The 13,460-nt window shown below is 40.9% G+C and overlaps 1 protein-coding gene across 2 annotated transcripts in view; it reads right to left on the bottom strand.

The window, feature by feature from the left end:
- Positions 1 to 627: 627 nt before the first annotated feature.
- The window catches only part of LOC306641626 (uncharacterized protein), a 124,493-nt gene continuing 111,660 nt past the window's right edge, over positions 628 to 13,460 (bottom strand). For both annotated transcript variants that reach the window (XM_079106820.1, XM_079106819.1), the window contains one exon: positions 628 to 982. In XM_079106820.1, the coding sequence (XP_078962946.1) occupies positions 771 to 982 (212 nt within the window). In that variant the 3' untranslated portion in view covers positions 628 to 770. The remainder of the gene's footprint in view (positions 983 to 13,460) is intronic.

The following is a 13,460-nucleotide window of genomic DNA, read 5'->3' as shown; positions in this document are numbered from 1 at the left end:
GGCTCATTAATAAAAAAGAGTTTCACACCCAAGTGCTGAATGAGCTATCTGAGCACTGAGACAATACACATTGTGGCAATAACACTTTACTTCATAGTGAATTAGCAGGTCACGCTGATGGCTTGTTTCATTTGCTCTGAACAGGACCCGTTCTCCCACCACACCGCTCTTCTGGTTACAATCTGGTGGAAATTTTTTTTTATTCTTATGAAATACTACTCTTTTGCCCAGGGCGAAATGAAGCCTTAAGACTTAGAAAGAAATGGAGACTAACAAAATGGGATGTGACATTGTAGAGGAAATTTCAGACCATCCAGCCGTCAACCGAAAACCAGGAATTTTCAACAAGCTGGGAAGAGACCCAGAGTCTTGCTGTACAAAAACAATATCACAATCCATCAGCACAGCTCCAGCAGGTACCTCTCACTCCCTAGATGAATCAAGGCTAATTAAGCTGCCAGATGGACTAACCATGTTCAACATTTTAAGAGAGATTTTCACCCTCTAAAACAGTCTGCACTCCCCCTGTTCTGGATTCAGGCATAAATGCTTGCAACCATTGCTGTGATATTTGGCAGTCCCTGGAAAGAAGAAAAGGAAGCAGAATGCTTGTTCAGGGTAGGGGATTGTGCTGTTCTTTTAATTCAGGGTTTCTCGTCAGTGGTGCAACTGACATTTTAAACCAGATAATTCTCTGTTGTGGGGTATAATGGGTTTCTAGGGCTGCTATAACCAAGCACCCAAACTGTGTGGCTTAAAACAACAGAAATTTATTCTCTCCCAGTTCTGGAGGCTAGAAGTCTGAAATCCGGGTGTTGGTAGGGTTGATTCTTTCTGGTGGTTCTGAGGGACAGTGTGTTGTAGGCCTCCTTCCTGGCTTCTGGTGATGGCCAGCAATCCTCAGTGTCCATGACTCCAAGCTCTGCTTCCATCTTCTCTTGGTTCTCTCTGTGTCTCGGTGTCATCGCATCATTGTCTTCATCTAAGGTCATCAGTCATACTGAGTTAGGAGTCTGCTTATTCCAGTGTCTTAAAAAATTACATCTGCAAACCTTATTTCCAAATAAGTTCAGTTCTGAGATACTGAGGGTTAGGATTTTAACATATTCTTTGGGGGGACCTCAATTCAACCCATAACAGTAGAGGGTCTGGAGCAATGCTGGATGTTTAGCAGCATCCCTGTCTTCCACCTAACAAATGTCAGCACACCCTCTACCATTATTACCACAGAAAGTTTAATTCTTATTCTAATTACTGGTGCTATGACCTTAGAAATTTTGGGTAAACTCTGGTCTTCATTTTTCATCTCATGGAGCTACTATGTTATTTGAGGATAAAATGAGATAATGTATGAAAAGCAATTGACAAATAATGGGACCCCATAAATGACAACTGTTATCTTTCATGAAATAGGGAAGTTTCCTTTGCAGGATTCGCCACAAGTCTTAATTACAAATCTGATAATAAACTCTGACCCTTGTCCCTGAGATCCACAGAAGGAAAAGTTTCCATTCGGGTCTACTCTATATTGACCATTGAGGGCAGAAATGCCCCTTACAGCCCAGCGGACACCTTCTCAGCACCCGTCACTGCGACACCAAAGCTGCAGATAGCCATATATCACAGCCAAAGGGGAAGCTCTGGGTCTGATCAGAATGTTAATGTGGTTGCCTTGCATCATGGGCAGGATCAGCCCAAATGAATGCTGCAGAAAATCTACTGGAGGAGACAGGAAAGGGGAAGACAAAGAGAACAGGCTGTTAGATGCTGGCTATGGCATCACTCACTGTAGAGAGACCTTACCTCCCGTGCCATGACAAGATAACCTGAGATCTCACACTAGGTGTGTATTATAAAACAGATCCCAATGAACAGTGATTGATGAGTCTAGTTCCCCCAACAGAGCAGGGGAAAGATCAGAGCAGTATCTTATTTCTTTGTCTATCTCATGTGCTAAAAAAAAAAAAGAAGAAAGAAAGAAAAACCTATCACAAGGTCACAAGGTAAAAACTCAATGAAAGTATGGATGTGTTACTGTACCTCCCCTGTCTTCTCAAACTCTCTAGCTCTTCTGATGGGATTTTTATATAAAGCTCTAATACAAATCATCTAAGCTCATATTCTATGGATCTTGGGACATTCCTTATTTTTCAGATTTCCACTCACCAAGTAATTTCTGAGCACTCTCAAGGAAGGCTAAAATGTTCCACAAATCTGTGCTGATTGGTACATAACTCTTCCATCAGAAATCCTTAAGATTTTAAGAAGTATCTTGTCATCTTTTAATTGGCTTTGGGGATCCACTCCATATAATTTCAACTGAAGCATGGACCCTTCACTCCAACTACTCAATACACTGCTAAGAGCAGGCTTATAACACTTGAAGATTCCTTACCAAGGACACTGGGAATCAAATGACAGGTCACTTTCATCTGCTACTACACATGGATACTCTCAAGTTCCCCTGACTTCTATTTGATTTCATATTCCTGACTATTTCCCCACAGGCTTACATTTGGTGGGATGGGGGGGCCTGTTCCTCCAGAGAAATCTGCAGGTTTTCCTTTTCCCAAGGACATGACTGTACCCCAGTTTTGACCAGAGAATAACAGGAAATCCTCTCTCCTCATCTTATTTCCTTTCCTAGTATAACTAACAGTGGAAATATCATCTTCAGGAACAAGGGGAAGTTTGGTCCCTGACCAAAAATGTACTCTATATATCAGTAATTTCCAAAATGTGAGTCCAAAATTCAAGAAAAAAGAAAACCTTTCCAACATATGAACATTCAGTTTGCAGTACTAAACTTAGAGTACCTAACATCTCAGGCTGATGCATTTCTATTTTAACTACTTTACTGGTCAGGTCTCTCAATGCATTGGGTAGTTTTGTATCTCAGGTTTGCCTACTGAAAGAATGTACCTGAGATAAGATTCTTAAACTATGGGAGCATATTGGACTTTTCCATTCAATTCCTGACCAGGATCAAAAGTTCCTTCCCAATTTAGAGGAACCTCCTTTGTGCAGATCCACAAAGCTAAATGTAGATTATTCACATCCTTTCCACAACTTGGTGATCAAATCAAGGCACACTTGAGGCCAGGGCTGCTGCTATGTTTGCTTTTACTCTCCTCGGCTCCAAAGGGTGCCATGCACATCATAGTCATCCTTGATTTATGTATTTATTATAACAACATTCCAATAGATGAGAGTAAAATGTCTGGAAGGAAGGATGTCTTTTTCTAATTTTTGTAAAGGTTCTATTTGTGCTGGTGGTGATTCTGGTCAGTCCCACCCAATACATTAAATCACAAGCAAGTGGTATGAAAATCAAAGTTCAGGGAGATTAGCTCTGCAGTGGTTGATAGTTGAATAGTTCTGGAAACCACGTTGAGGAGTTACATGTCCAGCAGTGAAGGTCAAGAGGTGGCTGTGTCTAGTGGTAGCAGACTATACATCAGTAGCTCTGATCATGCCCTACCCCAAATGTTCATTCTTCTGAGCCTCCTTTGGTTACTACCTCTTTTCCACACTTGGTTTTCCAGCTACCTATCGATTCTGTGAGAGCCAGGATCCTTCCTACTTGGAACAGCTAGTCATAGCTAGAGAAAGACTCACAACCACACAAAACTGCTCAGCAATCATAAATGTTCCCCAAAGGAAATTTGTTTCCCCACTTTTCAAGATACTATTACAGATCTTTTTCTTTCTCTTCAATAACTCTAATACCCTCCAAAATCTCCCCTCCCCATTCTCATCTTCAGCTGACAACTTCATGCTTCATTTCACTGGAAAAGTAGGCACAAATAAGAAACATCTATACCCACCTCTCACTTTTCCCTCTTGTTGCAACAAATGCTCAAACCCTTCATTTGTATGCTAGAGTTCATCCCTACTCACCTACTTAAAGAACTTCAGCCCTGCAGTTATAACCTCTCTCTCCCAGCATTATCAATTTTCCCTCTCTACAGAGTATTTGTGTTTCAATCAGCAGCATCATAACTTGATGTTAGAAACAAATGTTTCCATTAGATGGTAAAAACAAAACCCGACCTCTTTCAACTCACCTACAGCACCCTACTCAGAATCCCTGACATGCCTTGTACTTCAGCAGGGCAAGTCAGCCACTTCTAGAGGTTGCTTTTATCAGAGCCCTCCCATTATGGAGGGGCATCAACTCGTTCTTAGCAAAACAGATGCTCATTTTTTAATGTGTATTTGTTTTCTCTGTCTCATACATCAGAATTCTACTGGTATATCCATTGGTAGACTTTCTATATGACTTTACAGCACTGTATGACTTAGAAATTTGCTTCTTTATAGGAAATGAAGGCAATCCAGTTAATGCCTGTGGAACTTAATGGCACCATAATGTAACTTATCACCAAAAGACAGCTTATGGAAAGATGCAGGTCCACTGAATCCTCAATATGATGCAAGGTTGGAAAACATACTGTGATAGGGGGCCATCCTATAGGATGATGAATACGCTCTGAACCAGCAGATGCTGTGATGCTATGTCCACCATGATCAAAGACACAAGGCAATAAACTAAGGGTTAAAAGAGGTCCACCAAAAGGAGTTGTGTCAGGGGTGGTGGCTGTGTCCAGCAGCAGCCAAGTCCAGCAATGGCAACAGTGCACAGTAGTGATGGCGTCCATACTCTGACTGGTATAGTCTCTGCTACTAAGCTGCCTTTGGTTTCTACACATTCTCCAAGTTGAGTTCTTCAATCTTCCCTCTGCGTTCTGCCACATGATATCCTTCCATTACCCTTTCAAAAAAGCAAAAATATTTTTCAGCCTAAGCTAGTCAGACTTGGTTTCTATTTCTTGAAACCAAGCACTCAGAATCTCATGAAAGGCTATACACAAAGAAACTTAAACCACTTGCAATCCACAAAATGGTAGTTTTCCAGGTTTAAAAAAAAAATTGAAATTCAATCTCCACCAGTCATACCATTACAAATAAATGAATGTGAGAATGAATGAACTCCAGCTTTCAACTCTCCAGAGTAGGAAACTACGTGTTTGGAAGCCCAAATGGTAAACCTGAATGCCCTACTTCCTTACGCTGATTGACCTGTTAGTCTTGCCAGCCATAAAAGTGAGCCATAAAAGTCAGTAGCAGAATAAAGAAAGGGATTTGGACTTTCTGGGGCAGGGTTCTTTGAAGGTGGGGAGTAGGTGAATGATGGCACTATTTTGGCTCTCAAATCACTTACTAATAATAAATTATTAGATCAAAACTGATATTTTAAAAATTACAGTACAAATTGATACAATACCATTCTACTATGTTTGTACCCTCTGAGAGCTGCTAGGGTAAAAAACAGAATGAACCATAAAACTTGCATATCACCATTAGTGTCCGCTAAGAACTTTCTTCACATTCGCACTACCATTACCAAAAAATAAAAAGTAAAATATAACAAATCCTTAACAAAAATCACAAGATTCCAATCATCATTACCTATTGCTATGCAGTCTTTGCAGGACAAATAGCTTTGGTGTTCATTAGCATATTTAGAACAAACCGCAAAAGGAAACTTAACAACAAGCATTCCCTTTTTCCTCCTCTCTCCCCAGCAAAAAAGAAAAAAAAAAAAATGAAAACAATCCTCTCTGACATTCACAGTACACCGCTCATTATATCTTGAGTTCATGAAAATGTTTTAAAATCTAGGTCTTATAATTAATCAGTTATGGCAAGTTCAATGGCTCAAGCGAGAATTGTCATTAAAAAGATAATTTGCTACTCAGTATTCCCAAAAAAGGGGGTACACCAAACTACAAAGGGCCCCCTTGGAGGCATCAGGGTCAGTCAGGAGGCAGAAAGAGTGTTATCAGGGAAAATGTAGGCAGGAGTCTTTGTGGTAGCCAAAGGAAAGGCAAGGCAGGGTAAGCAGCTTGGAATTAACTAGTTCAAATTGCCGGGGGCTCTGGGCTATAGAGGTGGTCTCTCGTTGTCTGGTACTAGGCCCTGAAATGATTAGGAAAGAGGAATATTGCTTTCTCCAATGTAAAAGCTGGGCAGAGAAAGTGGTTCTGAGTATGGGTGATGAATTTGTTGGTTTTGTTTATATATGAAAGCCCTGCTCCTTGGCAAGTCCTTTGCTATGTCTGAGAATTAGCTATCCCCAGAAGGGGAAGTTTTTCCCTGGCAATGAGGCCCCAGATGTCAAAGCATCAAGAACACAGAAGATAAATAAACAAATATATATATATATATATATATATATACACACACACACACACACATACACATGCGCGCACGCATATATATAGAGACAGAGAGAGTCAGTGTAAGCCAAGACACTGGAAGTTCCTAGAGGACCATCTGAATCATCAAACTAGGCTAAAGCTTAATTATCATCATTTTAGTTTTAAGACCTATGACTTTGAGCATTCCTTGAGTTTCAAATGACAAAAAAATATCAATCTGGCTTAGAAAGGAAAAAGAGATGTGCTAATTCATGAATCTCAAGTATAGAAGTATAGATGGCTTCTAGCATGTTTGATCCAAGCATCAGGTCCATCTTATCTGCATCTGTGGCTGTTTTTCCAGACCCCTCTTCATGGGACTTCCCTCACCATGGCAGGATCACAGGGGTACCAAGCTTATATCTCTTCTTTCTGCCACTGAATTCAGAAGAAGAGAGACAACATCATTTTCTCAGAAGTTCCAGCAAACGTCATCTGGGTTCCCACTGGTCTGGCTGGACTGAACAGCCAGCCTTGAACCAGTTTCTATGGCTGAAAGAAGGCAAATTGCCTGCTGACTTAAATCAATCAGAATACAGCTCTAGAGCCAAGGATGACACTATCCAAATGAAATTCCATGGTTGGGAATGGATAGAGGGTGCTTTCCTAAAGCAAATGTGGAGAACCATTACCAGAAGGAGAGGAAATTAATGATGAATCGCAGACATATGATGTCTATCAAAAATATTTTGCTTTATATTGTAGGTGTTTCAGTATTAATCATGTACATGTGCAGTACTTTTTTGAAGGAGGAGGAGGAGGAGGAGAAGAGAAAAAGCTCATAGTCCATGGTCCCCTGGCAGAGTCCTGGTAACTCTACCCTCATCCCTCACTTATACTATGACATCATTATTAAATTTTCTATTGTCAGAGGCAATCTATTTAATTTCAACAATAATTTTTCAGCATTTCAGAAGTAATCTATACTGTCTTTTAGTAAAGATTCAAGTCATACTAATTCACTTTGGGACACAAATCTATTCTTGTTTTTTTTTTAAACAAAAACGCCATGGAATTATCAATAAAAAATTTCATACCTTATCCCTACCTCTCATTAGCACATGCTTTCCTCCTAGAATTGATCATGATTTTCTTGCTGCATGTTAAGGAGAGAGTTGACATATTTATGGGGAGAAATAATGGAGAGAAAGTCAAATAAATTTCTTGTCCCACCATTTCAGTTAAAAGAGGAAATCAGGAGAAATAATGGGGCATCACCATTTTGTAGAGACTCTATTTTTACTGCACAGTATAGGACTTTCCCATCTGCTCTGTCCACGTTTATCTAACTATGTCAAGGGAGAATTCTGGCTTCCCATCAAAGTTAGGGATTAGAGAGGGATCAGAGTGAGTGTACACTAATATAAAAAAAAGGGACTTGTTTTACTATATAAATTTATTAAATTAATATGATATAAAATAATTTAAAAGTATATACTATACACCAGTGTTTTTCAAAGCATGGGCCCCTGAACACTAGCATTAGGGACACCATTTCCTGAAGTCTACTGAGCCTGGGATAGAAACTTAGGCTATAGAAGATCTCTATAAAAAAAAAAAATAAAGTTTAACACAAGGGTTTAATATTGAATGTCATTGCTATATGGCATGTATCAGAATTTCCCAAAGAACTTACCAAAACCTAATTGCTGAGTCCCTGCCCCAGAGTTGCTGATTGAGCAGAACTGGAGAATCTGCACTGGTAGCAAGTTGCCAGGTGCCCCTGATGCTAGCGTTCAGGAAGTCACACTTTGAAAACCACTTGTATACATTCTGTGTGCTGTTTTATTGGTAGCTAATCTCTGTTAAAAGCAAGGTTCCAAAATTCCATTCTAGTTTATAGAGTCCTAAATCTGGCCTTCTGAATTGTTAAGAGCTTTAACATAAAATAGAGCTCATGTTTCTTGCTTTTGAGAGCAGGTAAGGAGAACTGGGAAGTCTACACTTCCCCTTAGTCCTAGATGCTGAATCAAGTAAGAATTTTGACCTGATCATGCTTTTAAGAATTGCAGCAGCAAGAATGAGAGTACAGGCATAAATATTACTCCCAAAAGCCCAGGGAAGTAGTTGGTGTAGAAGTGCATCTCTTCCGTGTTTGGGTTGCAGTCAACAATAGTTAGGATGGTGGGCTTGGAACTGGGGGCCTTGAAAACTCTGATTTACAATTATTCCAATGAGAAAGAAAATGAAAAATGTTAGGATGTTCTTCTTGGTTTGGACCATGAAATTTCTAGGATTATTTTGTATTCTGGAAATGCCTGGTTCACTGCAGTGACCAATAGGTCCCTAAATGCCATCATTTTAAAGGGAACTATTGTTGGAAAAGTCCACAACTCAGTCTTGCCATAAATTCCCCCTTCCTCTGGATGAACTAGTACTGCCTGAAAAGTAATCCTCTCCCCCTGAACATCACACTGTTTCCAATTCAGAAAAGGCTCCAAGGAACAGGGTAAAAACTTAAGCCACCACAGGGGGTGGGGTGGGGGGACAGGGAGGCAATGTGTATTTGCACATACATATGGTTTCTATAATAGTGATTTTTTTAAATCTGAGTTTGAACTAGCTCTCTGATAAAAACTGCCTGATTGAGGACGACAGGCCCAGAGAACCCACCTCTGCCCCCAGGCAGGGAAGCACCTGTGCTTGATTTGTGCCTCTGAAAGGAGACTTGTGCTGTGTGAGGTGATTTTTACACTCCCTTGGCCAACCTTTCCCAATCTGCTATCTCCATACATGAGCCAACTTCATGTTTTCAACGGGGCAGTGATATGGAATTCATAAATAATACACATCTGAGGAAAATTTACCTCAGTAAAATAGAAGCCAGAAACCTGTGACCACAAAATGAAGCTGTCCCAGAGGCCTGAGGTCTCCCCCTGAAACAACATGGCAGCCATCATAACCTCCACAGCAGTCAGGCCACAGAACCTGACACACTCACAAAAATCAATTCAGAAGGATTGAGTACAGCTACGGAGTGCCCTTCTACCTCCCATCTCCCTAAGTCTATTGAGCCTGGAGTGGAAACCGAGGCTACAGGGAAAAAGTCTCTTCATGCTTGAGGGAAAGTAGGTCTAAACCCTGCCCAGGTTTCTCTCTCTCCTGAGGCCCTGCTTCACTAAAACACAAAAGCACTTGACCTCTGTACCTATGGCCTCCAGGAGGCCAGGAGAGAACATTAACACCCCCAAATAAAGACAGGAACACTTGGCAGGAGGTTTTCTTTTATTTTTAATTAACAAATAATAATTGTGTACATTTATATGGTACAATGTGATATTTTGATATATGCTTATGATGTGGAATGATTAAATCAGGCTATTTAACATATAATATTGTTTTGTGATGAAGACATTTAAAATCCACTTAAGGCAATTCTGAAATATATATGCATTATTATTTATAATAGTTTCCATTCTGTGAAATAGATCACTAAAACTCATTTTCCTTAACTGAAACTTAGTAGCGTTTGATCAACTTTTCCACAGCCTCCCCTGCCACAGCCGGCCTCCGGCAATAACCATTCCACTCCATATGTCTATGAGTTCAACTTTTTTAGATTCCATATATAAGTGAGATTCTGCAGTACTTTTCTTTCTGTGCCTGACACTTGGTATAAAGTCCTCCAGTTTCATCCATGTTAATGCAAATGACAGGTATTTTGTCTAACCCTGTTACCCTTTCAAATTTCCCACCCTGATTTCTGCCCACCACCAACCCCATTGGCATTCTTTTTCCCATTGCCTAAAATGTTCTTTCCTCCAGATGAACACATAACAAGCACCTTCTTATCAGGCTTGTTGTTAACCCTTTCATAAAGGCTGCCCTACTTGCCCCCCCACCGCCACCCCATTACCTGTTCCCTGCCTTCACAGCACTTATCCCCATACAAAAAGTCCCGGGAAGGCAGTGAGCTCTTGGGTCTTGTTGACCACTCTTCCCCAGGGATTGGCATAAGTGTTTGGCAAATGTTTGCTGAAAGAGTAAATGAATTCTGAGGTGATTTCCAACTTATGGATACTGACCCAGTTTCTCTTGAAAAATTGAAAGCTTTGGCAACATTGGGTCATTCTCATTCTCTTGGGATCATAACTGCACAGAGGTTTATAAGTAGAAGCTCCCTTGTTTATTAGGTAATTAATATACAGCAGTGCATTGCTTAATGGAGGGGATTCATTCTGACAATGTGTTGTCAGGAGGCAGTTTTGTTATTGTGCATTGTACCATGTACTTACACAAACTTAGATGATATAGCCTACTGCACGCCTGAGCTCTATGGTATAGCCTATTGCTCCATGCTACATGTCTGTACAGCATGCTACTGTACTGAATACTGTAGGAATTATCACACAATGATAAGTATTTGTGTATCTAAACATAGAAAAGGTACAGTAAAAGTACTAGATGACAGGAATTTTTCTTCATTATAATCTTATAGGACTACCATTGCATATACACTCCCTCACTGATGGAATCATTCTTACATAATGCTCAACTACAGTTTGGTTTAATTCAGGATCCAGCTAGGCAACTTTGGTCATTTTCAGGCCTGTCCATCATTTGTTTGCTACCTTTATATGTTTGTCTTGCTCATCTCTATGCTAACCACACTATGCCAATGCAATGCCTGGCACAAGGTGTCTTGACAAGTGAGCCTCTCCTGTATCAGCCAGCACTATGAGAAAACAAAGTGAGAACAGAGGAGACTCAAACCAACAGATATCTAGCAGTATCATGTCAGTGCTGCAGGATGCTTTGGTTGAATTAAAAATGAAGAAAATAGCCTCCAAGCCCAGACTCCTTCGAAAACGTTTCTTGTGACCCTTACCTTGGATACCACTTTGCTATCACCCAAGAGCAAAAAGGAGCGGAAATGACAAGAAAGAATGTAGAGTGCAGGTGCCTCTGCAAAGATGATATGCAACAGGTGAAGTCTCTCATGACTTTTCCCACATGAATTCTCAGCAGGACATGCTCAGAACCTAGGCCCAAACTCCCATCTAACTGAGACAGTCATGACCCATATATCATGGGACATAACCAACCTAGCACAGATCGAACATGTTAAAGAAACTTTCAGGAGTTTCCTTTGTCACCTCTTTTTCAGCTCATGAATTGTTTCTTCCCCAGGCTGTCAATTGAGGAATTGCTGTCCATGTTACTCTACCTCCCTCTCTGTGACAGTTTCTTTCCTGGACAAGTGAGGGCTTTTGCCACTGAACCTCAAGTCTGCTTGTCTTTGCCTCCAGGTTAAAATTCTTCTAATTGGCAATGGCTCATCTGGCTGACTTGGATTGAATTCCCCATCTCTGGGCACCCCAGACACCTCAGCTAGGTCCTCTCTGCTTCTCCCCAGATCAGACAACTTCTCCTTTTCTCTGATTCCACATTTCCTCCTTTAGAATAAGTCCCAAAACGCCTCCTTATTCTTCCTATGAGGCCTCCATCCTTCCCTACTATCTGCCTCCCTCCAACGCCCACTGCAGCAGCAACATTCCAGTCAGAATAAAAAGGATTCAGATTCTTCATCAGACTATTAACAGAGCTTCATTAATAGGGCTTCAGTATCTCCTAGACCTGACTGATCAAACCAATGATTCCTATGGAGATGCTTTGGTACCTTTCTTTCATCATATTCATTTTTTGTTTTTCCTTAATTAATTTTTGTGGGGAAAGGCTAATATAAGTGTCCTTGGTGGGTCTGAATTATCCATATGATTCCTCTACCTCCAATCATGAGGACTCAAGGGTGGTCTTTGCTCATTAGCAATCCTAGGGTCCCGGGAGAGACCCTCCAGGGTAATTCATTTTGTCTCCTGCTGACCTTTTCCACTCCTAATCTCACTCACACCTGTAGGAACTAGAACTAATAACTGGATTTCAGTCCAGTTATTTTATCATTTCCATGCATCTGTTTTCTATTTGCGGGTGGTTAGTGAGTTTATTGGTTGTTTGGTAAAAGAGTTTTGTTTCCATTCATAGTATTTCAGAATATTGTTGGAAAGTTAAACCCAATTCTTCTGCAAGGTTCTTTCTCTTCTTACTGTTTCCTCTGAGCATGACTGAAAAAAATACAAAGTAGTGGCTAAGAAAACAAGATCCAGTAACTGAATGGTAAGGGGAGGCCAGGAGTTCCTTCCATCTCCCCAAATAGCATCAGTGAGACCTTACCAAGTAAAGGGGGAGCTCATTCTGAATTCCACAGCTACTTCAGAATCATGCCCCAGTAATCTCCTTCTCTCTGCTAAGCCAGACTGTGGTGACACTTCTGCCCAGCATCCCCCTTCCTCAACTCCATCCTATTTCTTCCAGCAGTTTGATGCCTCCCTGACTTTCCTGAGCATGGTCTTCCCTCTTGTGATCTTGACTCTAGAAATTTAAAGGCCCTTTCTTTTAGTGTTGTCAGCACAGTTTTCCCCTCTCAGACAAAGAGATATACACACAGGGCACAGATTTCAGACATATGCATGCATGCCTGCACACACACACACAGCAGAAATTTATTGCTTTTTAAATGTTGCCACTTTTACAGATTTATTCTTAGAAAAATGGAAGATTTCCCTCCTGGGATAAACCTAGAGGGGGCTAATGGGGAAAAAAAGCCCTGAATATTCAAGCAGCCCACCCAGACCCCAGGAATCTGGCAAAGGAGGAAGGGAAGAATGGAAGGAGGAGCAAACACAAATCTCAAAGATCAGAAGACTGGAAATGCCAGTAGTCCTTGGAGAGACGTAAGGCTTCAGAACCACTGCAAAGATTCAGATCCACCAGAAGATTTATAACAACATCTGGTCCATCTACAGGTGGATTAGATGTAGGAAAGAAACCTTCCATTCCCAAAAGCAAAAGGTACAGAGCAGTGAATCTCAAGGTAAGGACAAAAGCTTAGTAAATTACCTGGGGAACTTGTATAAACTAGGTACGTCCATGCCTGAGATTCTAAAAGGCATATCAGAATCGCTTGGCTCAGCTTACATAGCTTAAAAACTCCCAGTGATTCCATTAAGTCATCACCATAGAGACTTCCTGATACAGATTTTAATTCCCCAACCTGGCTGATACACACAAGTCCATGAAGGGTAGGAGCTGACTTTGAAATGTATGATATCAGGTTTATAGGCAAATCCAGCTGCCTCTGCAAGGCTACCTTGAGGAAGGGGAGCCCAAGGATCTCTGTAGACATCTGGGAAAGAGTCA

This window comes from Sciurus vulgaris (genome assembly GCF_902686455.1).
Source record: "Sciurus vulgaris genome assembly, chromosome: 12".
Lineage (NCBI taxonomy): Eukaryota > Metazoa > Chordata > Mammalia > Rodentia > Sciuridae > Sciurus > Sciurus vulgaris.
The sequence above is the reverse complement of the archived record's forward strand: the minus strand, read 5'-3'. Positions and strand labels throughout refer to the sequence as shown.